This window comes from Heliangelus exortis, chromosome 10 (genome assembly GCF_036169615.1).
Source record: "Heliangelus exortis chromosome 10, bHelExo1.hap1, whole genome shotgun sequence".
NCBI classification, from domain to species: domain Eukaryota; kingdom Metazoa; phylum Chordata; class Aves; order Apodiformes; family Trochilidae; genus Heliangelus; species Heliangelus exortis.
Window position 1 is genome coordinate 14762481 of NC_092431.1, and position 26590 is coordinate 14789070.

Consider the following 26590-nt stretch of genomic DNA (forward strand, 5'->3'; position numbering starts at 1 on the left):
TATTACCAGTGTTATACACAGAAGAAATTTCAGTTATTGCTTTGGAAGTTATAGTTCCTTCTAGACATAAGTGTATTTCTTCACTTAGTGCTAGTCATGCCCATAAATGAAAAAAGGCAGACAGGTTTTTTGGCAATGAAAGAGAAACTTCTCTTAGTTCTTAATTTTTAATTTTGGAAAGGAGCCACTTGATCCAGCTGACCTGCACAGTATTTAATATTCACCAGCAATTTTTTTTTTGACATGCAGTATTTTCATGCTGCTTTTCTTCCTCCAGCAGGTTTAGATATTTGCCCCTGACCCTATAGCTTCCTCTTTTTTTTTATTAGTCTTTAACATTTGCACTTGAGAGTCAATCTGATATTTTTATTTCCCAAGTGACTGTTAGAGCTAATAACATTTTGGGATTGACTTGCAGCTTTGCAGAAGATAACCTTACCATGGTGTCATTCTTATATTTTCTGCAATGGTCACAGAATATTCTTGTCTCTGCTCCCCCATGAAAAGAAACAAATAAACAAGTAAGAAAGCACAAACAAAAAAGTCTTCTGGAAGAAAAACAAAGAGAAACTTCTTTATTAAAAATATTAGTTGTTTAAATATATGAGATTATCAAAGCCTTTCAAAAAGGGTAATACATTGATTTTTTTTGTTTTTTTGTTTTGTTTGATGTTTAAGGTTATTGTTGTTAGCATTATAACAGCTAGAGAATGCTTTGCAACAGCTCCAGGGATTTGGTGGTGCCCATAACACCATTCTATACATGTTGAGAACAAGGCAGAATACTTTAGTCATGAAGCATAAATATTGAACTTGTCTGCCCTGTCAATAGCCAGGGACTCTCTCTGCCCTGATCCTCTTCTCAGGGAACTGCTCCTTTGCCATTGAGCCAAGTCAATCACCTAAGGAATTTCCAAGGAAGAAGGGTTCAGTATGGAGCTGCCTTTGTCCTGTTGGTGCCTTTCCTGTTTGCCTCGTGAGAGAAACACTCAGCACATTTGTGTGTATTTCTTTTCGCCTCTGACTGTTTCTGTACTAGTAACAAAATGATTGCCAGGATCTGTTCTCTGGTTCTTAAGGTCAAATGGAACAGACTGGGCACAATGTGTATACAGTACTGTCAAATTAACCCACACTCAGTGCAAACATTGGACTCCAAAGAAACTGGACTGTAAAAGAAATCAGCATCCCCTGGCCTCAAAACTTGGCCACCACTTACTTATTTATGTGTTGACATAGAGGCTTTTATAGACATTCCTCTGGCTTCAAAGTGGGTGTTGAGGACTCACCTGAAAAAAGTGCCAGAGCTAAGACAGGAACTCCAGGAAGGCTACCTAGAAGTCCTGTCTTAAGGCAGATCTTTTCAGTCTCATACCATCTATCTGTAGAATAATCTTATAACAAGAAATGGTAGTGACAAGTGGGATTTTGCCTGCTAAGGATTCCAGGTCATATGGTTTAAGAATATTTTATTTAATTTTATTTTTAAAAAGCCATAGAAAAACACATCAGAAAAGACCCTCAGGAGGACTCCTGGTGCAGTATTATTCAACCTCCAAGCAGCTGATTTATGTTCATAGAAGTTCTAGTTCATAAAGCTTCTTAAGGTGATCTACAAAATGACTTCTAATTCTGAAAACCTTGCACAGATGAGCTACTGAAATGCATACTCAAGTGTCACCATTTAAAAAGATCAGAATGTTTCATTAAACAACATTTTACAAAAGAGTGAGTTTCTCTACCCAAAAGCTGTTATATATATTTTTTTAATATTTTTTTCTGGAATGTGCCAGGTAAATCAGACACAAAAGATGTTCCTCTTTTTGTCAAATCCATCACTCACTCATTAATTAGTAATGTAGTTGTAGATACCTGTGACCACCCAAAAGCAGGATCAGCTGTAGCCACACCATCCTGTAAATGCCAGACCTCTAGCAATGGTGCTCAGCAGCAGAGTCCCATGACAGTCTCTTGTATCTATGATATAGGTTTTCTTTACATTTAACTTCTATCTACACTGCTGAAAATTTAGTGGTTTATTTCTTGTCAGTTGTGAACAGAACATACCCCTTACAGATCCCAATGTACAAAAGCTTTTTGCTTTTCTCATTAGGTCATTTGATTAAATTGTTCCGTGAGGTTAAGGCAACTTTGTGTATATGTATGAATAAAAGAGATTTTCTGTGAACAGGAGTGGGGAGAGAAAGGGAAATTAAAGGAGTCTCCCCAGCAGTCTGCTTTTCCTTTCATCTTGCATATTGTGTGTCTTCCCACCAGCTAATTTCAAAACATTGTGAGGATCACTGTCTCTAATGACAGCAGTCCAAGGTTAGTCCTTGCTATTTAATAACTGGTAGGAAAGCAGCGGGGAGCATGGTTACAGTAAGTCTAACGTGGATCTAATAATTTAAAGGTAAAAACAGTGTGTTGAATTTGTAAAGAACTGAAGATTAATTTCTCAGAGGCATCCCAGAAAAAGGCCCTGCTTCCCCCATCTTCTCACAGTAAAATCTTCCTATGCCTAAACACTGCCACTCCAACATTGCAATTTTCAAGAATCAAGTCAGGAACTCCAGGGTTATGTTGATGAAGAATGCTCAGAGTGAAGAGGCTTCTCCCAGTCTTCTGTTACTCAAGTGGTCACTGCTTAAAAACAAGAAGTTACCCTGCGGGGATGGTACCAAACTGCTCTTCCTCTGGTGCATTCAAGGGTCAGCTCCAATGAGAATACAGAAGTCTGTTTGACAGAGTAAAAGGAAAACTCCAACCTAGTAACTCATCAAGGAAAATGTAAAATTGATTTTTGAAGAAAATAAGATTACTTTTTGTTTGGATAGGAGGATAAGGGAACAAGTTATTTTTCTGGACATCTTTGGGAGAAGAACAAAGTAAAGGCAGAATTGACAGTCACATGAAGTAGTTTTAGTTTTGGCTAGAAAGTTGAAGGTGAGCTTTCTTTCTGCATTCCCCTTCATGTTTTGAAAAATTTTCACCTAATATGATTTTTGAGAAGAATTACCCATGAAGCTTTAAATTCAGGAACAAGGATGTTGGTCAAATCCTTATTTTCAAATATGGTAGTCCATATTTGGGAAGAAAATTGTGTCATACATCTAAATAACTTGATAATTTTTTTCTTGGCTACTTTCCTTCCATCCAGTTTGCCTTCTACTGGCTATTTATCATGCAACCCGCTGTCATGAAAATATCAGGTTTTTTTCTGGGGGGGGGGGATTTTTTTGGTTTTTTTAAACTAAAAAATTTCTTCTCTGTGTATTCTTTCTTCCCCTACAGAAATTATATACACTGTTATTATTTACTGCATTAAACAAGAACATGTAGTTGACAAAATCAGTATTATCTCAACTACATTACTACAACTTAATATCTTTCTTTTCTCTGGAAGAGGGAATCTTTTACACATACAAAAAAATTTGAAAATATCATACAGAATAATTCAGGCTTAGAATAAACAATATTCAAACCTTTAAAAATTAAACGGGTGCTGAAAGCTTAACAAAGTATTACTAAATGATTAGTCAAGGTACCTACAGTACTTTGAATGCTCTATCCTTGCTTAATTATCAGTGTCCTTGGAATTACTAGATGCAGTTGGAAGAAAAATGAAAACATACGGATCTTCATTTTAATTTATTATGCGTCTCTTACCCTTTTGAGTCTTCTTTCCCCTCTTCCCTCTTATATATTATTTATATATATATAAAATAATATATTTTCCAGGAAGGGAGAAAATTCTGGGTCACCTACCCCTATCCAGCAGGTGAGGATTTATTTAGTATATGGTCTGTCTGCATAAGCTGCCATTTCTCTCTGATGCAATTTATCTTTTCTGTTGCAGATTTAGGAATCCCTCTATTCTTCAAACTTTCAATGAATTCAAAGCTAGAAAAACAGACTGCCTTCCTGCTTAAGATGGCTGAGGGATTCTGGCACGATACCATAACTTTTGAAATACATCTATGAGATTATCATCCAATCTTGACTTAAAGAATTCATATTAGGCAAAATCTAACACCTCTCTCTGAGTTTTGTCTTGCAACAGGTACCTTCAGGGTAAAAAAGCACACTTATTTTACCTGTTGGGTTTTGCTACACCTCTCTGTGTTTAAAAAGTCAGTTAGTTTGAAATCTTTCTATGCAGCCTGTGTGGTTTCTTGCAGGTACTGGTTTCTGTTACTACAGACTTTTTCCCTCACTTCCAACAGGGCAATCAAAAGCTGATACTTTATGCACAAGGCTGGCTGAGTCTTTGCTTATTGGGAGGAGCACAGTAAGTGTTCTTGGTTTGCAAGCAAGCAATTAAATTTTAATTGATTTCTTGATGTTTTTCTTGTCTGCATTTGGTGATTTGGTTCTAAAGGAATCATGCTTTCAACTTCCTCTGGATTTTTCCTCATTTCCAACATTTTTGAACCCCAAAATGCACTCCCCCACTCTCCAACATCTGAACCTCATTTATTGTCTCCATATACTGTTTCATCCTCTTTTCAGATCTGAATTTATCTTAATCCCCCTTTGTCTGGTTAATCCAGATTCCTTTGTCCCTTCTTTCTGAAGCAGTGATGAGACAAAGTGAATTCCTTGTAGTGTTTTCAGCTGGTCACTAAACCTGTTTCCTTTCTGCCCTGTCTGAACATGAGTGGGGGTAAGGCAACATCTCTTAACTCTGGCATTGTCTGTTTTCCTGTTTCTTGGAAATTAGCAGAGCCAGCCTCTCATTTTGAGAGCAGCAATGGCCTCTCTATTGAGCTGTATTAACAAAGTGATGGAAAACACCTTCCACAGGTACATACTAAAAGCTGTTAAATAGTTTGATTGCCATCTGTCTGTATGAATTATGTGTACACAACATATACACATTCCTCCAAACAGCCAAGACTTTAAGCTTACTGCCTTCCACACTTTCTGCTGGTTTGCTCTAGCTTCATTCAGCATGACCAAATTATTTTCTAGCATTTTTTAGGTGTCAAAATATTCTTTAATTGACTTCTGAATAATTTCCTTTTTAAAATCTGTTTTTTAAAATGCAAATACCAGGCTAAACACAGTGTGCCAGCATCGGTGGTATCTGTTTTTTAATGTGGAATAATGAAAATCAACTACTTATTTTCAATAGTCCTTCACTTTTCCAAGGGTCATGTTAGTTCATTTAGCCCCAGCTTTGCACTGGGAGTTCACAGACAGTTTCTCACCCATGCGCACTTTCAGAATTACTTTTTCCAGTGTCCCATCCTGTAAATGTGACCTGCATTCCCTGTGCATGGATTTATTACTTTGCATTTGTCCTTATTAAAATTTATCTTGCTCAAATGAAACCACCTAACCAGTTGAGACAGATCGTTGTATAGAACATTTGCCTTATTATTTGCCACTCCAGCAATTTTTGCATGCTCCTCAAGTTCTACTAGCAATCACTTTATATGTTCTTCCAGATCATTGATGACAATATTTAGGAGTTCAGACTTAGGAACTAGCTAGTTCATATTAGAAATACTGTGATTAGACAGGCATTTGTCCTTTGTAGTTAAAGAGGAATGTAGAATATATTTATAGCAGCTATAGCTAATGACAAAATAATTTAAAAATAAACTTTAATAATTGAAGTAACATTTCAGTTATTGTGTACTATCCACCCTTCACTCCAAATGCTTTACCATCATGTAAGTATAGTATATTGACCAATTTTCTTCTCTCAAGAAAAACTCCTAAGCTTGCAACCAGAGTGCTGAAAGTACAGTCCTCCATTTCCATAAAATCAATTACACTTTTTTTTGGAAGATAAGAAAGCCACATTTTACAACCTTTTTTTTTTTTTTTTTTTCAAATAGCAGGATATAAGCTCCAAAATGGTATTTAAATTTTCAAACAGCAGTTCATTCTAGGCTTGCAGAAGATGACTGCATTATGATGTCCCTGCTGGACCATGAAGAATGAAGTCTGGGGCTATCAAATGATGTCAGGTGTTCTGGCTATGGGGATGGTGGCACCTCTGGCTCCGTGTTGGTCTGTTCCTGCTGGAGGAACTCCAAACCAGTGTAAGCTCATCTAAGTCAGAGCTGCTGTAGTCCTTTCCCCACTCACCCTCCTGTTCCGGATCAGTACCAGTCTGTTTCCTGAATCTCTGGTAAGCAGGCTGGGGAGTGAAGCAGGCTCAAAATTATGAGGATGGTGGCGATGATGATGCAGGAACCTGGCCAGTGCAGCAGGAGTCTGAGAACATGGTCTGAGCTGAGGAAGGTCAGCATCAGTGTAAGTTTGATTTATCAGCCTCTGAGAAAATTTTTGGGTCTGTTCTGCCTCTCCATTTTTTAAACTGGAGTGACATGATTTTCCAGCACTTAGACTGCCAGGATCTTTATTTTTTTCCTGGAGCCAAACACTTTCCCAAAATACCTGAGCTATTTGCACGGCCTTGGCTTTGGAAATTAGGCGGGATTCACGAGGTCTCATTTTTTGGGATTATTTGGATTTTTTTTTAATTTTTTTTTAATTTTTTTTTAATTTTTAATTTTTTAATTTTTTCAACTAGCAAATCCTGGAGTTGCTTTCAATTCCTCTCCTTTATTTTCTTTATGCCACTGACTCATTCAGTTAAGCCTTCCTTTGAAAACAGTATCTTTCACAGGGTGTGCTGAAACAATCCTTGAATTTTCTGCCCACCTCTCTGCTTAGTTCTACAGCATCTTGAGTTTTTCACACTGTGAGAATGCCACGGCCTTTCTGTTTGTCCCTAAACAGCTTTCCCTCAGTACTACAACCATTACAACCATTTCCATTTCTATACTGGTGATTTATTTGTGAACAATCTCCTGCAACTACCAATCTTAGTTGACATCCCCCATCTGTCTCTACAGAACATCTATTTTTCCCATCATACACCTTCAGTTCTCTTGCTGTCTCTTTCCTTCTTGCTAAATTGCATTGTCTCTATGCATTACCTTTGACTTCCACAGCTTTACTTTTGCCCCATGTACTTTTACCTCTAATACATCATCAATACTTTCTAAGCCTCTCTAATGAAAACAAATTTGATGATTTCTATATTTGTGCCTCTCCTATTCCTGGTAAGATCATATCCTTGAGACAAGCTATTTAGGAAACTTCCCCCTTTTGCACATCCCTTCTAAAGCTGGTGTCAAATTAAATGTCTCATGAAAATAATTAAGTCATAATGTTAGGGAAAAGACAATTGAGGATAGGTGCATTTTTTTCCCCTTCCATTTAACATTGCTTGTGTTTGACTGTAAGTATTTTGAATTTGGGATCGCATCTGTACACAAGTTTGGAAAGTGCCTAGCCCAGGGTATATGATATTTTTTTAGAAAAGATTCTCATGTCTTAGAAGAACAAACCCCATCATCTTCATAAAATATTTAAAATACTACTACTTGCTGTGCTCAGCATGTACAACCACTTAACTGGTAGCTGCCTTCTACAAACAGAGCTTTGTTTTAATTATTATTAAAGTGCTTGAAAACTCACATGGTTCTATCAATTTAGGATCCAAACAGGCATCACTAGGACAACAAGCTCTTAAATTTTAAATATCACCTTAATTTACCAAGCAGAAGACAACACCTTTTCTGACCACTGAAAAGTTTTTCACCTGGGCACTGAAGAACAGATAATGGAAGAAATATGGCCCCTTCAAAAGGATGAAGTCTCACTTGCATCTTGAGCAGAGAGTTGTTGGGGAAGGAAGTATCAGGCTTCAAGGAGCCTGTAACAAATGCAGGTTAAGGATAAACCTCTTGAGGAAGGTCTCAGATGATACAAATTCTCATAGAACTGGTAAAAGTTGCCTCCCTTGCTTTCTTTACAATCTGTCACCCATGACTATGAAATAATTAGCATATATTCAGATGGGAGGGGCAGCCCAGGCATAGCTTGAGCACATTATCCCACTGTATTTGGGCTGTGGATAAACATGTGGTTGGCTTGTTTGTAGCAGCTTAGAGAAGGATGTGCCACCACACACAGCAGCACAAACATGCCTCAGGTTGGGATGCAGTGCAAGCCAGCAGGTCCCAGAGAAGATGGAGCCAGGAGGTCACCATGGAATCACCAGCAGGTCCCATCCCTCCACTCCAATGAGGGGATGGAGGCAGCTCAGGACTTGCCATCATCAGGAAGGGACATAGGGATGGGTTACACCCAAGGCTTGGCCATCAAGCCATTCTGCAAGAGTGTCTTTTCCCAGGATTGTGAATGGGGTACTCGTGTGAGGTGGTGTGGCCATGGCAAGAAGATCCATGGTACCTGCTGGACAGGGGCCTAGGAAGTCTCTACAGAGCTATTTCAGAATGTACAGTGGGGACAATTTATGTTATGGGGATGGATGGATGAGATGTTGGGCACATCTCATCGAGGACACTTTATTTTCAGGAGACTGAGAGAAAAGGGAAAATGCTGGTGTCATTTGACACCAAAGTGGGAACTTGTTTGTGTCCTTAACTAAAGCTAGAAATTCCATGACACTGAACTGAATTGATACACGTGATGCCTTTCTTACTGAATCTGTCTTACAAAGCCTCTTCCCTTTGTCTTTTTTTTATGCCCAGCTGCTAACTTCCTCAAGTGAAGTCTGTGCTGTCCCAGTACAGAGACTGGTTCTCTCTACAGCCTGTTCCTACTGTTTCCTACACCACACTAAGCCTACACTGGCTCAGTTATAAGTGACCTTTACAACATCTTCACTTGCTGATGAGTGTAGTTGAGGACTTGGCACCCCTCTTGTATGGTGTTACAACTGGTGGCAAACCCAGGTTTGGAATTTAGATGGGAGAAGGGCTCTCTAAAATAATGTATAATTACTACTGTAATTCACCTGTGTTGAACTACCTATAGATATTTGTGTAAAATGATTGTTAATGAAACTTCTATTCATTAAAGCTCTATCAATTTTACCTACAAGAATGTTACAAATTATAGCAATATAGGGATCCTTCTTAGAACAGGGACCTACACTGTATGTTCTCTAGACAGGCACCTCTGTGCTTCACATCTGTGTGCTAGGAACCATGCTGTGAGTGTGATAAAATACTAAATAGCAGTAACATATTTAAAATATAATTACAAGTATTTGACTACATTCATCTGTGGCATAATGGGGCAGCTGTATTATTAGCCTGTCCTTAGGAAATTGAATTACTCTAATAAATGGAAATGACTGTTATTGAAATGGATGACTATTTGCATAAAATAGGCCAGTGCTAAGTGACCAGCTGTAAAATAGGTATGAAACCTAATCTCAAAGTTCTGGATCAAGGATGGATGGGTTCTTGCCAGAGATTTTAATATTTGGGCACTTAAGCTATATATAAAAAATTCACAGTCAAAAGATCTGATTCAAAGTATCAATTTTCATTTTCCATACCTTTTATTTAAGAAAATGCTAATGGTTGTAATTCAAGAAAAGCAACAGTTTCTCTTAAATTGAAAGAAAGAATAAAAAGTCAGAGGATGTAGCTTTTCTTAAGGGAAACAAGGGGAAATGTCACTGTTGGACTTGTGGCATTTCTGAGGTAACAAAGTGTTTACCTTATTTGTAAGGTTGAAGATAATTCAATACGAAAGAATTAATTAAAAATTATCATCACCCTAATGACACATCTTCACTTTATCCACAGAAATGGAACGGGTCTGTTTCTTCCCATCAGCCTGCCCTGCCTTATTGCAGCAGGGGCTCAGCTCAGACTCCTGTGACTGCTCCTTTTATTTTAGAAAATAATGCCAACTCTCCTGTCACCAAAGCTTTTGGAAAGGCAGTCTGGAAAGGAATTAATCAGCAAGAGTCTTGGTTGAAAAAAAGATTGCACAAGTTACCTCAAAGACTACTTTCTGTAGGGTTAAACCCTTCATGTCCTAAGGAGGCTGTCAAGAGCTATAAGGGTTCCATCTACCCATCTCCACAGTGTGCTCTGGAGCAAGAAGGTGAGAATTTTTTCCTTTTATGTGTAATTTTTAAAACAGCAAGCTCAGCACTTTACTGTTTGCCCAATGCTGCCTTTTTGGTCATGAGGCCACGTTCTCCTGTGATTTGACATTGGCAGTTTTCTCTGCCATTAATAGATCTATTCATCTGATGAGCTACATAACCTTCTCAGTCTGTGAGCACAGTGTGGTTTTGTTTATGAATAACAAACTAAAAAAACTACAGAGTGAAAAAAAACCTAGAACAGAACACAATCTTGGAAAAGTTTTTTGCTTGGTTATTTTTGCCTCACAAGTAACTTTTTCTGCTGAAAGCTTGCTAAAACCTAGAGTTTGATAAAATGGTGTCTTTTTAGACAAAATCATTTTATATGAAATGTGACCCTTATTTGTTTTCTCACAATGACTCTCTTGAATTACTCTGATTTGGAAGAAAAGGAAGATGTCATGTGATCATGTGACTGTTCTGAGGCATTCATGTGATTGGTCCTGGCTTGGGCTCAATTTATTTATTCCATGATTTAGAAGGGAGCTTCACTTTTTGCACAATAAAAGAATTTTTTTCAACGAAGATCCTGAACTTGGTATGTCAGTAGGGGTCACATTCTCCATACATCTCTGTACTGATTTTTCTTTGAAGACTGGCATTTAATATCCTTTTAAACATGAATGTCTTGGTGTCATGTGTTCCCCTACCATCTGCTAAAAAAGAAAACTTCTGTAATAATAGACATCATACAAATAACCCCAGCATTTTCAGACCTAGCCAGCTGCTAAGCTTAACAACTTTCACTTGTTCTACTTGAGGTAAACCAAAACTCATATGGGGTCGTGAAGGGCAGCTGGATGCATATCTCTAGATTCTCCTTTCCTGTGGAGCAAATGAGAGAAAAGAGAGAGCTTTGCACTTTAATTAAGAATGCTGAGAAAGTCTACCTTTCAGTTCTGAAACCCCAAGTACACGTGTACATTTAGATTTCTATTTTCATGTACTCATATTTCCATTTTTTGGTAACTCTTTTCCTTGAGTCAATAACACAGCTATACTCTAATGATCCCTTTTTCTGTGTATCTTAGTTCTTGTACTCTTAAAAGTGCAATATGGACAATATTAGCTCTGCCTCAGTTAGAATTCCAGTTCTTTATTAGATAATGGGTCAAGGCAGCTCTCAGAGATTTTACTTTATCCCCTAAAGAAAGCATTCTGAAACCTTGGATTACAGTTACCAAAGTGAAAGGAGTTATTGGGTTGCATCTGTAATCTGTGATCTCTTTGTAATATTTTCTTAATTTGGGGTCTCCTCCTTCTGGAATTCAAGAATAAAGTAGCTACAGAAAGGGTAGCATGAGCACAGCTGTATTAGCACACAGTGGTGAATTTTCATGCTCAGCATGAAATCCCTGTATCTGTAAATTGAAGTGGGCTTGGCCTGCTACTAAAACAATCTCAGAAAAGCTTTAGGGACTTATAAAAAGAATAAAACCTCCTGAGTGTGTTTGCTCACCTTACTGAATATTTGGTTTCTTGTCTCAGTGCAATTATTAAGCAGAGCAGGACTGCACAGAATGACTTTGTAGCCCCACTTTCTTTGCTACATTTATAAAACTGCCCAAATTCCATTAAAGAAACTTTTCCCTGGAACACTTCCATAACTTCTTGTAACCTTCAGCACAAACCTATTTTAGATACTTGTGAAATTAGATCTCCTGGGACTTTCCGTGATATCATCAGAAATGTGTAATATGTTAGCATTGTGTTTGTTTAACTGCATAAATACAGGCCAGCAGAATTATTCATTTGAGCCCTTGGTAACAAGCAGTCTTTCAAAGTGAGCTCCTCCCCCTGAAGTTTTTCTAAAGTAGTTGTTTTTTTCCTGAATGTAAGTGGCAAAGAGAAGTGGCCCAGGCATGTAATTTAAGTAGTATCATCTTCTTCCCTTATGACTCATGACTGCTGAAATCAACACAACTTGGGATGTGCTCGGGAACTTCAATACCTCTTTAATGTTTTCAAATAGTAACATCTGTGCATGTTTATGACTTCATGCTCTGCCTTGGTGTTAGTCTTGGCCAACATTTCTGGCTGTTAAGTGGTTGTACCATTAGGGAGTAAGGTCCCTGCACATGGCAAGAGGCAAGGTAGTTACCATTATTGAATACAGTGAGTAGAACAGCAGAAGTACTGCAGAAACAGACCTCCAAACAGCCTGAACAGGTTTGTTTAGAGCTTGCACTATATATTAAAATGTAATTAATGCACTTTCCCCTCACCCCACCCTGATTCATGACCAAAGCATTTTATCACTTCCTACCTTAGTTTAGAGATAGTTATACTTCTAGATTTGAACACTTCTGGATCTTCTGGCACACTCAATTATTTCAGCTTGCCATCTGCCATAAGGGCAGAAGAGATACGGGGGGGGAGAGAGATAGAGGTGAAGAAAAGCCTGGCTTTGAAGATAAATAGTGAGAAAAGGAGAGAGCAGATCTTGGGGAACAGTAATGACCTAAACCACCTATCCTTTAGAAGATGGCTGAAAAGCAATATAAAAATGGAAGCCTGCAACCATTTTTGCTTGTACTTAGACAATATATATAGGGTGTATCTAATAGAAATATTTTAAAGAATAATTACACATAATATTGAAGGTACTTTTGTCATTGCCTGACACTGTATCTTGTGTAATAATGTCATAGAATTGCCAGGTTGGAAGTGATCTTGAGGATCATCTGGTCCAACTTTCCTAGGTAGGAACATGGATTAGATGACAAGGTTCAGTACCCTGTCAAGCTGTGTCTTAAAAGAATCTAGTGCTAGGGAATCCAAAACTTCCCTGGGGAGATTATTCCAATGTACGACTGGTCAGAGTGAAAATTTTCTTCAGATGTCCAATTGGATTCTCCCCTTGAGTAACTTGGACCCATAGTGCCTCATCTTTTCCCTGTGCCCCTTTGTAAAAAGGGAGTCTTCATCTTCTTGGTAGCCACCCTTTAAGTACTAGAACTTGGCAATAAGATCTCCCCTAAGCCTTCTTTTCTGCAGGCTGCACAAAACCCTTTGTCTCAGCCTTTCCTCATATGGCAGCCTTCCCTGTCCTTTTATCATTTTTTCTATCACTTCCTTCTTGGTTCTGAGAAGACCCAGAAGCTTACAGTTAAGCCAAGGGGGTCCTTGCTCTGCCTACTTCCCTTGCCTTTAAAGGGGATGAGTTGTTTTTTTTTGTTTGTTTCTAGGAGAGTGTTCTTCAAAACCTCCCAGCACTCACCTGCTTCCTGGGAGCTTCCCATGGAATCCCTTCCAGCTGAGCCCTGAGTCAGCTGAAGTTTGCTCTTCTAAAACTGAAAACCTTTGTCTTGGTACCAACCTTTGGCATGATCATCAGGATCCACAATATTGTGATCACTGCAGCCAAAGCTGTCACTAACAGATATCACAAAGCAGGTTTTCTTGGTTTGTGACTGGCAAGTTCAGCAGTGTCCCATTCCTGGTTGCCCCATCTAAATGAGGAAGCAGTCCTGGACCTGCTCCAGGAACCTGAGGGGTGAGGTGTGAATTGCTGTATTGTTCTTCCAGCAGATATCTAGGTGATTAAAGTTACCTGTAAGAACCAGGTTTTGATGACCTTCAGCTTGCTTAAGTGACCCAAGTATTGCTTTATTGACCTTGACAATGGCTGAACCTTGAACAAGCAATGCAGTATGGAAATTGTCAGCCATGAATCTGCAGTCTGGCAGCATTGCTGGTTTGGCTGCTCTAGATTGACAAAGGTCAGTTGTAGTAGATCCATTTCTCTAATGCTTTCAGGATAATTATGTCTGACTGTAGCCTGTCACTACCCTTCTCTATCTGCACCTTCATATATCTTCAAAGTTCTGTGGCATCTAGATATAGCAAATGAAGGAGTTATCGTTGAAGGTTCAGAGTGCAAATAAAGCTGTGAAGTATGAAATGAAAGTGCCAAAGTGTGAGAGAGGTGTTTCAAACTTGCATGCGGAGAGGAAACACAATATCAGCTGGAAAAACCATGGGATTAATGCTAATATTATTCCTTATCATGAGAGATGTGTACCTGGCATTAGGAACAGTGGTGTAGTACATGCTGGGGAAGCTACAGATGCCCTGTAAAGCTTTTTCTTGCACTTGATACATAAGGAAATCTTGGAAGTTACATGGCAAAGAGATAGTTTTTCTGCTTTCTTTCTCCTTTTGAAATTCATATTCTCCAAGGAAAAATCTCTGTTGATTGAGGAGTTAAAGGCACGTTAATAATCACAAGAACAAAGACACTGATAGTTGTACAACGAAAAGGAGAAAAGGTCAGAGTTTTAAAAAACTGCATACATGTATTGAACATAAATTGAAGAAATATCCAAAATAAAGAGAAGACAAAAAAATGCATCCTGCCTAATCCTCCCCTGTGTAATGTGTGCATTTACTTATGTCACTGAACCTGAAAAAAACTTTTACCTGTGTTAAATCCACATGCACATATCTCAGATGCAAAAGAGGAATGATCTTAGATTTCCAAATTATTAATTATTTTAATTATGAATTAATACTGATTTATTTTAAAGTACAATAACAATCTAGGGAACTTGATATTCCTAAGCAAGTGCAAATCAAGACTGCTACTCTGGGTTTGGCACTCCATCTACTAGAGGGAGATACTTTGGTGTTATTTTTTTCTGTCTGGTACCTGGGTGTGGTGAGTGCATGGGGTACTGCTGGGCTCCTTGGAGTGAGATGTTTCTGGGTGAAACCTGCATGCCTTGTGTCTGCTGCTGCAGGGTGAGAGGAGTTCTTAGACTGAGTTGGAACCAACTGATTTCTGAATGCTCTCATATATATCCTTTACTTTCAAACTGCAGTTCACACTTGAATTATGCTTTGTTTTACTGAAGTTAAGGGACTTTGTTTTCCTCCAAGTGCTTTGTTTCTGTCTGAAAAGTATGAGTGCTTGCAAGAGAGAGACTTAAATAATCATCTGCTTGCCAGCTTCCTGAACTGCCATGGTGGGGCTTGGAGGAATAAACACCTACAGTTCTACCTCACCGAGTATGGTTATGTCAGTCCTAAAAAGAAATACAAAGCTTTCATATTTATCTGTGTGTGTGTGTGAAGAGAGTACAAAATAGAAAACATCTTTAAAAATTTGAATATGTTAATTTGGGGAAGTAAATGGGAAGTAATTAAAGGGGGAATAATCTTATTGTTTAACATAGTGTATATATGTGAAGGGTATTGAATAGTTTTGCTATCTTTGGTACTTCTGAAATGATTGCTTTATGTGTTTTTTTTTAAAATGTGATTTCTTTATTTATTTTCCTAATCAAATCTTTTCTAAAGAAATTTTTAAACTTAAAAGTGGTTTAGTTTTCTCCATGCTTATGAATATAAAACAGAGTGGAGTGTGTGGTCCACTTGCATAATGTTTTGGAGTCCAAAATTAAATGCAGAGTGACACTGAAGATGTCTGTTTTCAGTATGTGCATATGTTTGTAGTTTTTTTGAGAAGTTTCTCATAATCTTGTAGAAAACCATGATGATTTAGTGTCTCTAGAGCTGGCTGTGCTTATATTTAGAAAAAAGAATATATATATAGAAAGAAATATATTTTGAATATTTGTTTTATCACTTGCCTTTTCATAGAGACAATAAGTATAATGGAGTTGTTGTCTGGGATTGACTCTGTGAGTAGAGCTTTGGAGAATGAGAAAAAGGAAAACTTCTCATCTCCCAGGTAAGACCTGAGATAATTGACTGGATTATTAATTGTTTTTCCTCTCAAAGCCAAGTAGGAAGTTGACTCTGCTTTTTTACAGGTTATATGTTACGTGTACTGTAAATTTCCAACTGTAGATTCTTTGAGAAATTAAGTTCTACCAAATCTAGGAATAAAATTTCTGTTGGATTGCTTGTTTACTTTTATTATTATGGAGTTCACTATTACCTCTTCAATACATAGATTATTCCCAAGTTCTCAGTGAAAAATGCAGGAATAGCTTTTTTTCAAATGATATACATCGAAGACTTTAGTTCTTACAGTAAGAACTGAACCTTCCATTTCATGTGCATAAACTTACTGGTTTCAACTCCTTATTCTTTTGGCCCTATTCATTTCAATGCTCAAACCCATTTTTACATCTTGTTATGTCTGGTCAGGCCCTATACCTAAATTAAACCACTACTGAAATATATCTAAATGTAAATTTAAAAATAATTTAGAGAAGACAAAATGCATTTGTGTCACTTTTACTCTACCTACTTAACATTTTTAAATCATCAATCATGCAAGAACCTGACACCTCTACAAAAATAACAATATTTTTGTTGCCTTGACCAAATCATGGTGGTGACCATTTACAGAGGCTGAAGATCTGACCTAGTTCTTCTCCCCAAAATCAGCTTTTCCCTTTGTTCTGTTCTGATCAGCATGGCATAACCATCCTGTGGCACGTTTCTCCCTGGTGGTAGCACCACCTCTTGTGAATCTGCATAGACCTGCCCTGGGCTGCTCCTGAGTGTGTCAGGAAGTATTAACTCACAGCTGCAGCCCCTGGGCTCTGATGTGACTGGGTATGAACACATTCCCACTTACAAACATGAGTGATGAGGCACACTCTAACCCATTATGGATATTTATTTGCCATCCTGGCTGATACTTTGCAAGCTGAATCTTCCCAAAAGTTGCCTTAAGCTTCTGATAATTTTAAAGATTTCTCAAACATCCTTATTACCATTTCAAGCACCTTACTTAATAATGTCTCAGAACTGTTAACAATAACCTTTTATCATCTGAATTCTAGCACTATATTCACATTCCTAGTGAAACATTTTCAATTTCAATTTGAGATTAAAATATTGGGAGAATACAGAGATCTAAGTATGTAGTTTTAAAGACCTATCATTGTATCTGCTTAGCAGGGTAATGGTATTTGCCTTGCCTGAGCACAATGAAATGGCTGCTTCTTTCCACGTCTTCAAAGGAAGACAAAATTAGAGCTGATGAAAGACCTTTCATAAGCGTAGAGTCATGCTTCTGCCTCTATCCAAAAAGAATAAACCTTAATATATTTACTAAAATGCTTATTTGGTAATTTTGAAGAATTTCCACTGTTTAGTATTCCCTCTTCATACCATAATTCTTATGTGCAACTGGACAGAAAAGAGAATGAGGAGAGTAAGCAGGGAGTAACAAAGACAACCACTATAAAGCAGAAAAAGCAGGGGGGGAGGGATTGCTGTGTGAAAATAGGTTTTGCAATGAGATCTATAATCCTGAATTTTGGGTTGTTTTTTTTTATTACTTTTTATTTACCTGTGCCTTTGTTGCAGTATTTTTGATTACATGACTCTGTTTACTGCAAACCTTTGTGGTTGGTTTACCCCTTGCTTAGGTGTTTTCTAAGTGAAGATAGTGGCACAAAAACTTTGTGTAGCTGCTTTAGGGGCATGTGTGCATCCACTGCAGTTTTATAAAGATCCATTGAAGTGGAAACACCTGCCTGAAAATAAAACTGATTGGTAGTAGCCCATCATCATCAGAAGTACGTGAATCCTAAACTCAAAATCAACAGAATTTCTCATTCAGAATTTCTCTTGCCTCCTCTTACATCAAGATCTTAAGATACTTCAACAATTCCAGAAAAGCTCATTTAGTCTCCCTATGTGATCCATGTGAATTTATGTAAAGTTCCAATGGTGTAATACATAAGAAAAAGAAAGAAAAAAAAAAGCTGTGCCTGTGATTTCGTCTTGTGTTGCTTTCAGTGTGAACTCTTTTCAGCCTGTGCATCTCATGTAAACTTTTATCCACACCTGGAATTAAAAAATAACTTAATATTAACTTTCTTATCACTCCTGGAAGGCATTACAAAAGAATATCAGGGATTTAGAACTAAAGAATAGAATCTGAATTTTTTTTTTTTTTAAAGTGTAACATAGCTCAGTAATAAATTGGACCTTGCATATTGTATCCCAGATCTTCATGAACATGACACTGCTATAATAAAATATGAAAAAAAAAGCATTCTTTACAAGATGTCATACTTGAATACCAGACTCAGTTGCACACAGGTTCTGTCAGTCATTTCCCTTCCATGAATTTCCTGTTTTCCTTTTGATACTACCTGTGACCATAGTTCCACCACAGGTGTGGAAAAAAGTGCTCAGGTTTTAAAAGCATTTTGCATTACTGCTGAGTAAGAAAATTCCTGATAGCCAGAGCTGAAAGTGTCCCATGTCCCATGGAGGTTCCTGTGGCTCTCAGTTATTCCTCAGGTTACTGAAGCTGTAATGGAAACAGACTTGCTCCCTGGGATGAGTATGTTTTATGAGTCCAGCCTCATGCAAAATTAACCTTAGTTAAGCAGCTATGTTAATACATTTTAGAGCGACTTATTTATGTTAATACCATGTTTTTATATATTGAATGGAGCCCAAAAGCACAATCTCCATGACTGAATTAAAGTTCAGTATCTGTGTGATGGGTACTCCTGAGCGGGCAGTAGTTTTCAGTAACTGATTTTTCAGATACACTTTTTTATTCCTGAAAATTACCCACCATGACAGCTACACACTTCACTGTGTTAATGACAAAATGAATGTAACATCTGGACCTGACAGAATTACTCCACAGAGCAGCCTATGAACAGGTGAGTATACATTGGCATGACCATGAAGAAGCAATAGCCAGACCAGCCTGCTCCCATCCATCCAAAAGAGAATGAAGCTTCACAGAAGTTAATTCTCCTTTCACTGTCACCTTTTATTCCCATAACAGCTACAGCGTATCTGTAGGCAATGACATTTTTCCAGTCTTCTTCACCAATATGGAAACACTTTTTTTGCAGTGCTACCATAGAAAAGATTTGTTTGTCTTGACTTCTATACCCACAATACCAACATGAGTGGTGCTAATTACAGTCACAATGACAGAAGTCATTCTGTGAAAAACTAGAATGAAGCCACCAATTTCTTTCCTGTTATCACAAACCAACTTTCAGATTTTAATGGCTTAAAGCTCATCTAATTAGAGCATCTAATTTAGAAATTAAAGACTAGAATTAAAAAATCCCCAACCGAAAAGCTAGTGTTTATTCAAATAGTTAATTTCAATTTTTAAGTCTTTATAAACATAGTTTAAAGTGATTTTCTATACAGTATGAGACTTTAGCTTTATAATGTGAGCTTGTAGAGATCAAAAAAAAAAAGATAAAATTTTGCTCTGATTTTACTTTTTAAAAGCAGATCCTTGGATTTACCCTGTGTTTCTCCTAGACCGAATGGTATTCCTGAGTTTCAAATCACACACAAAGGTAAAGATGACTAAATTCTGTTCTGGTACAGAGTACGTATAATCTGGTTAACCTATACTAAGTATTAGAAAAGGTATCTGGAGTTTTTGCAGGGAGAGGTATTTTTAAAAAAGTCCTAGTGTTGAGTCTATCCTTTCTAATGTTCTGCAAAACTTCAAAAGGTGTACAACATTGATGCTAGACAGATTTAGATTTTCTATCTTTTAAATTTCAGACTTTCACTATCACCCCAGACAATGTGGCCTGGCTGCAGGCTGTCCTTCAGGAGTTTAGGTACTGGCTGTAGTGCTTGGCTGATGATTTTGCCATGAGTCAGGTTTCCTCATCAGGCACTTGGGTGTAGCTCTGGTCTGTGATCCTCAGACCTAACGTTTCCTTCTCTCTGGTTCTCGATCCTGACTCTTGGGTGTGTGGATCCCTGTCCTGCCTCCTCTTCCAGATTGTTCCATCTGCCAAACAGCCTAATTTTGCTCCAGCCTTCTTTGACTCCTCTGTCCTGCAGTCACCATCAGCTGAGTCTTTCCTTTGCCAGCACTGGCAGCTTGAATCCTGACTTTAGCTTGTAGGAATCTTTCCCTGTCCTAAGCTGCTGTCCTGGGGCCTGCTGTGAGCCTGAGCTCCCATTCCTCTGTGGAAAATCACTGACTGACTGACAAGAGATCTGCAGTAAAAATGATGCAAAATTGGAGCTTCAATGCTTTTGAGACCTAAGGAATTTACTCAGTTCCATCTCTTTCAGTGAAAGGGCACTGAGAAACAGATAAGAAGATACTACTATTGTGAAAATAAGAAACTTATCTCACCCCAGTTTTCCTTGATAAACAGAAGCAATAACAAATATCTGTTCGCCATAAGTACTTCTTAGGGCTTTCACAGAATTAACTGGGCCCTGAATCGTGATGGTCACTAAACATTTTCTTAATCTACTGCACTTAAAAAGTCCCCAGGTAGGCTGTTGCTAGAAGCAAAATGATCTGTCTTTTCTGACCTTCCCTTCTTCTCTGCACTCTATAATTTTTGGTAAGAGGAAATGTAAGACTATGAAAAGCAAATGAATTTTGAAACGATCAGGTATTGAGAATGAGTTAATATCCGTTCTGTCTTTCAGTGCCTTCTGGTGAGGTGCTTTACACATTTCAAAATCTAAATTTTCATGGAAAGAGACAAAAAAGAACTGATTTAAACTACTATCAATAGGACACTGCTGTCTCAAAGAACAGGAATGTTTAGACTAAATCCACAATGTGTTTTTTGCAAATATTGTTTAAAAAGGCAAAGAAAGGCTCTAAAAACCTTTATTTGATTGTTCCTTGGAATTAAATTGCAGCATGACAACTTGCCTTAAACTGACTCAGTGGCAGCCTATAGTTGTCCACCCCCAGATCAGATCATGCAGGGAGCTGGCTCCCAATTACAGTCTGTGCTTTGGTCCTCCATTCATTACCAGGAGGAAGCAATCTGTTACAGTCTATTCAGCACTGGATTACTTTTCCTTCCTAGCTGGTGCAGATTTGCTGGCCAGCAAGGATGGATATCCTGCTCCCCCCACTCATGTTGTCTGTGGAGTTATTGAGAGAGCTGTGATGCTATTCAGTGGAACAGAAAAATGTGACATGATCTTGCAAAAGAATTGTAACTGTCCTTTTTGGAGGACATAATTGTTTTTACTTTTTGACAGTTTTCTCTTTGGGTCCATTAGTAAGAAACACAGGCCCTGGTTCTTTGAGCTGATACATGTGAGAAAGCCCTAGGTGGGTGCCAATTTCTCTATGTAAATGCTGGCAGATCAGATGGCTGTGCTAAGCTATGAGATGTTGCTTGTCACATATCTTTATGAAAAAACCCTCATAATTACATACTTGCCATATCCAGAAAAACTTTGTTTTCAAAGACAAAATTTAAAAAAATCTGCTATTTAATGCTTTTAAAACTTAATAGTCCATGCAGTTGTAAAAATATAATTTAAAAAAAAAACAAACTAAAAGAAAAAAACTTGCATGTTATCCCTCTTTTGAGGTAAAAGTGATTCTTTCCTTGGTCTTAGTGGATTGTATGGCTAAGAGCAAGAAACTGATAAAAAGCAATGAAAATTACCAGGGATATGAAAGAAAAATATGTTTTCTAAGGATTTATTCAATTATTAGTGCCAATATTCCTCAAAACATATTCAAGCAACTGTCAAACTAGCTGAATACCTAAGTCTTCAGTAAAAACTGTAAATTATTTGATTTAAAATGTCAGGATTAATTCTAAAATGTTTTTAGCACATGACATTAGTCCAGCTGTCTTGTTAAGAGGACCAGAGCTTTTTCCATGTCTCCTGGGAACAAAAACTGAATGATTCTTTAAATGTTTGCACAGACTTGGTTGTATTCCTTTGAGTCAAAACTGCATATTAAATTATGAATATTGTCATTCCTCTTTTAGGAGGCTTTGTAGACTGTTAAAAAAGCTAAATAATGAATGCAGTTAAAAATATCAGGCAACAACTTTAAAGCTGTAGGCAAACATAAATTCTTGTACATTAATATTGCTGTTTGTATGTATATCTCCAGGCTTATGTAACATACTACATATGAACTCCTAAGATCTATTGACACCCTTTGCTTCCAGTTACTGCAAAGTGGATACAGATATTTTCTTGGTAGTACAGAATGGGTATTTGTTACTGCGAAATAATTATTTTTTTAAAACCATTAATAACAAAAAGGGTACCTTTTGTTACTGTTCTATGAGCTTATTAACATAGATTCTTACAGTATTTCCATGACCCTCTCAAGGTTCATGGTGGAGAAGCAATGTATTTTTGACAATATTTCTTGCTGGCAGTCTTGCTCCAGGACACTGGAGCAGAAGTGAGTGAGTGAGGAGGGTTCTGTCTTCTACCCACTTTTGTTGAATGAAGGTCATAGGTGGCTTCAAGGTTGTGTAAACTGGGGAGTAGCCCTAATTCCTTACTTTTAGTAGTCCACTGTGGCCTGCAAGCACCTGTAAGGCTTGCAGGTTGATCTGGATCCTGGTTTCCATTCCTTTGTCTCTCAGCAAAACTGTGAAATCTTTTCAACAGAACTTTGAGGTGGTTTTGTTTCCTCTTTATTTACTGTTACAAGTTATTCTTCATATACAGGTGATAAAATACAAAATATTTCTTTCAAGGATCTAGACAGTTAAGGATGTGAGCTAGATCCAAGAGTCTAGTTTATCTCTATCAGCCAAAACCAATCCAAGCTGATGACAAATATGTGAGAAATCAAACATATTTTATGATAAGGAAATAATGCCAGAAACCTTGGGTTGACTTGGTTCATCCTTATTCATGAACAGAGATGAGTCACAGGCAGGCACTGGGTTGAGCTCTTTCATTCTGCTGCCCACCTCTATTTCTGTCATAGTGATTTTCTAGCAGAATATCAAGTTATTATGTTTTTTATAATATTTTATAATATTTTTGTGTAGTTAAGCTGCTTTGGTGGGTTTTTTTTCGGCTGTGGTAGTTTTTTGTTTGGTTGGTTTTGTTTTGTTTAATGATGGATATGCTGAGCAAAGAAAACATCAGGTTCAGCAGGAATAGTTCCTCTATGTAGCTGAAAACCATGGAAATGGAAAAGTGTTGACCAATGTTGATGGGGGAAGGGCTGGTAAGAGTGCTTGTGTTGCCCATTCATGCAAAAGCATTGTTGAAGAAACACTCACTGAACATATTAGAAGCACTCTCAGTGTTGCAAAGAGGTGCTTTTAAATAAGCCTTCTGATTTATACTTTGAAAAAAATAATGTTATGATTGAAACATTTGCAAGATCACCCATCTTTTACCTATGAACATACTCAGTGAGGTAATACGAGTCTCTCCAGAATGGCTTATCCTAATAAATAAAGCTTGATTCAGATTCTTCACATTTTTTAATGGTGAAGAATTAACATGCTTTATTGTTGGTATATTTATTTTCCTAGGCCATGACACATCTGCTACTGGAAAGAAAATAGACTCCTGGAAGACATATATCTGTAAATATGTGCCAAACCTATGTTTTCTTCAGATAGGAGCTATATGAAAAAATACATTAATATGAGCACTTCTGAATGCCCTGATGAAAATCAACACATACACTGAAAGTCAGTTTTCCTCACCTGGCTTAACAGATGATGCTAATAAGGGGGCTGTTTACAGAATTAGAGGAGGCTTTAGTGTGTTGCTTGGACTCATAGATATAGGGGTAGATACACAGAATCACACTCTTGTGTTCACTCAATGTGAAAGTGACAGCACCCCCTTTTTCCTCTGGACATTGCCTACTTGCTGAGCTTCAGCAGAAGCATAAGTCTAGCTCTAATTCCCTTTTTTGTCACTATTTTAAGTGATCTGTAGTCAGTCACACCTGGATAGAATGGAAAAAATCATGGCTGGGATTCAATTTGAGTCCTCAATATAAATGGGTTTTTAAGAAACAATTAAATTACTCCTGTCTGCTGCAGGCACATTTACCTAATTTTTTCTTATTGTGTAAGAAAAATGGCCAATTTTTCTGTCAAAAAGAAAAATACAGTGTCAGATGAAGAGATGTTATCCTTTTTAGATTCCAGAGTAACTGGTTTTCAGTTATGTGTATGGTGGGGTTATTGGTAATTAACACTATTACAAGTATAATTTCAAACCATCTAACACAATTTGTGGGGTTTACACTTTATGATGGCTCCCTTCCATCTTACAACAGGAAACTCTGGAACTGATTGTTTCTCTTTCTTGATTCATCACAATTCATGGTCATATATCTATCTGAAAAAAACCATACTAGCTTAAAAACATGATGATAAAACACATGATGGGGCTTTTCATGGGAAGGCATGTAAAGTGCTTCATTTCATAAAGGACACTGTTAGCTGGAAACATGTTTTGCAGGAAGGAAAGGAGAAGGAAGAGCTGTAGCACTGCAAATAACCAGTGAATTTTCCAATACAGCTTGCATCACAAAATAAAAAAGATGAGGAGATTTCACTTTCTAAGACAGTTAAACAGCTTGACCTTTCTGAAAGGTGTTAACACTATATATGGCTTAGGCTCTTCGATGCTTTGTTGATAAAATCAAAAGCTGTTTAGAGCAAATTAGAGTTAGCTTGATTTTGAAGCATCTGGAAAAACAAGCAGCAGTTCTAAACCAGACTTTTGCTCTCCCAACCAAGACCACAGTTGTTTGAACTACAGTCTTTATTCTTTCCTCTGTTTCTTCTGACCCAGTGTTATTTCTTCTTTGTCTTGTACATTTGCCTTACAGTTCATCAGAAAAGCTTCACAGAATGGAACAGGGTTTGTTTGGGGCTACAGCTTTGTATGTATTTCTGAAGGGGTTTGTAGGCAATCTTTATGAGTGCTTCTGTATTTTTAGTAATCCTCTTGCTTGCCTATTAAACATAGGGCTGAACAATAGTAATTACTGCACAAATACCAAGGTCCCAAAGTAGTTCCATTCACTTCAATGAAGATCTGCTGTGAAAGCACATTTGAAAAATAACCCGTGGTGACTGGAGATGGGGAAGAAGGGAATGAAACTGCAGTTCAAAGGGCTTTTTCCCGAGGGAGTGTGGATTCATTTATTTGTATACAAGTTTCTTTACCCTGTTGTCTGCATTTTCACTACACTAAAATAGGCCCATGGAAGTGCCTTGGTAGAAAGGGCACATTTAAGGGAAAAATTCATAGGACTGAAGTAAATAAAGGCCATAAATAGGGTATCACTGGGAGGCTGGAAATGAGCTGGATCAGCTTGGAGGGGATCAGCTGCGCAAGGGGCTGAAGGGAGAAGATGAACTGTGGGATCAGACATGAAGAAGTAGCAGGTGTAACAAAAGACCTGCAAGGTTTAGCAGGAGAGATGTCAGGGAGTATAAGTGAAAGCACAGTACCTTTTGTGAACTGAAAATTTTAGGGCTGTCTTTCATTATTTCCCTCATTGTGCTAGTGAGGGACTCCCAAGGTATTCAGGTGCATATGAGTTTGACTTTTACTTTGTAAATCTAATACTGCTTTGATGAAGGTTATTAAGCCATTGCTGTGCCATAATATTTTCATTATTTGCAGGCACTAGTTGTGCACTGCAATGCAAAACTATATTTATTTTTGTGGGGTTATATTGCTGTTGCTTCAAGACTGCTGCAAACCAAGAACTGTTGATTTTATTAAAGCCTTTCCCTTTTCAGAAATGAAAGTTGTCTTGAGAAAGTATCACTCTCTTAAGGGCTTTTATTTTGTGAAAGGAACTAGCAAAGGAAGTAAGGGAAGGGAAAAAGCTATGTTTCCTTTTGGCCCAAACTCTTAAAAATATAGAATACAGGGCATTTCACATTTTTTTCACTCATTTTAGTATTTCACATCTTGTCTTTCTTTCATACATTATGTATTCCAGTTAATACTGTCTTGCAACAAGTCCACTGTTTGCTTCAGTAGACCACTTTATCACTGGACTCTGGCATTAGGAAAAACAAAGAGTCAGTGGCTTTGCTCACATTTCCTTTTAACCAGGATACCTTTGTAGATTTGCCTCACCACGTATTTAACCAGTGAAGTTAAATTCATCATAACCCCCTCCCCAAACCAACCCCAAAACCCCCAAGCTAGTCAGAAATGAAGTCTGCAAATACCCTGTGGGAACCCTCTTTCTGACTGGGTGACTTCTGTTGGGGTTGAAGACTCCGTGCTCTTCCCTGGTGAGGTGGAGGAGTGCAAACCAAGCAGCTGAACTGGGTGAGTGATCCTCTGCTGTTACAGGCACTGGGAAGAGATTTCAGCATGCACAAAAATAAAGCTGATGACACAGTCACGCCATAAGCAGTTAATATCCTTAACACAAACAGGAAATGAGACCAAATTTCAGTTGTATTTATTGAATTACTGTGGTTTTCTGAGTGCTCTTGAAATGTGTTACATGTAAACAGACCTATGCTGAGGGTTGGATAACCAGACCAACACGTGCATTCCTGATTTTTCAAGGTAACTGTTTTAGTTGCCAATATGAAATTCACTTCCAATGCCTAAGAAATAGGACACATATGATTTCAATATATGTTCTACTTTTTTTTTTTTTTTTTTTTTTTTGGTAGCAAAATGTAAAACACAGTCTGAATTGTTCATTACTTGAAACATGCTTATGAAAACCACACAACTTTATCTAGGGTAAACTTATCATAACTCAGGTGTGGGCCAGCTCAGTTGCAGTGTATGCCAGCTTTATAACAGGATGTTTTATCAGTTTGTTCTCAGCATAGAGCACTATACTAGCCAGTTCAATTTCCAGAAAACATGTCTGTTTCAGGTGTTTATTGCTTA

The 26590-nt window shown here is 37.7% G+C and overlaps 1 protein-coding gene across 2 annotated transcripts in view; it reads left to right on the forward strand.

The window, feature by feature from the left end:
• IQCM (IQ motif containing M) overlaps nucleotides 1–26590 on the forward strand; it is a 143854-nt gene that overhangs the window by 35554 nt on the left and 81710 nt on the right. The window contains exons 3-5 of one of the 2 annotated variants that reach the window (XM_071753692.1): nucleotides 9651–9954; nucleotides 15605–15695; nucleotides 19202–19272. In XM_071753692.1, coding sequence (XP_071609793.1) covers nucleotides 9651–9954; nucleotides 15605–15695; nucleotides 19202–19272 — 466 coding nt within the window. The remainder of the gene's footprint in view (nucleotides 1–9650; nucleotides 9955–15604; nucleotides 15696–19201; nucleotides 19273–26590) is intronic. The other variant, XM_071753693.1, reaches the window with a different exon arrangement.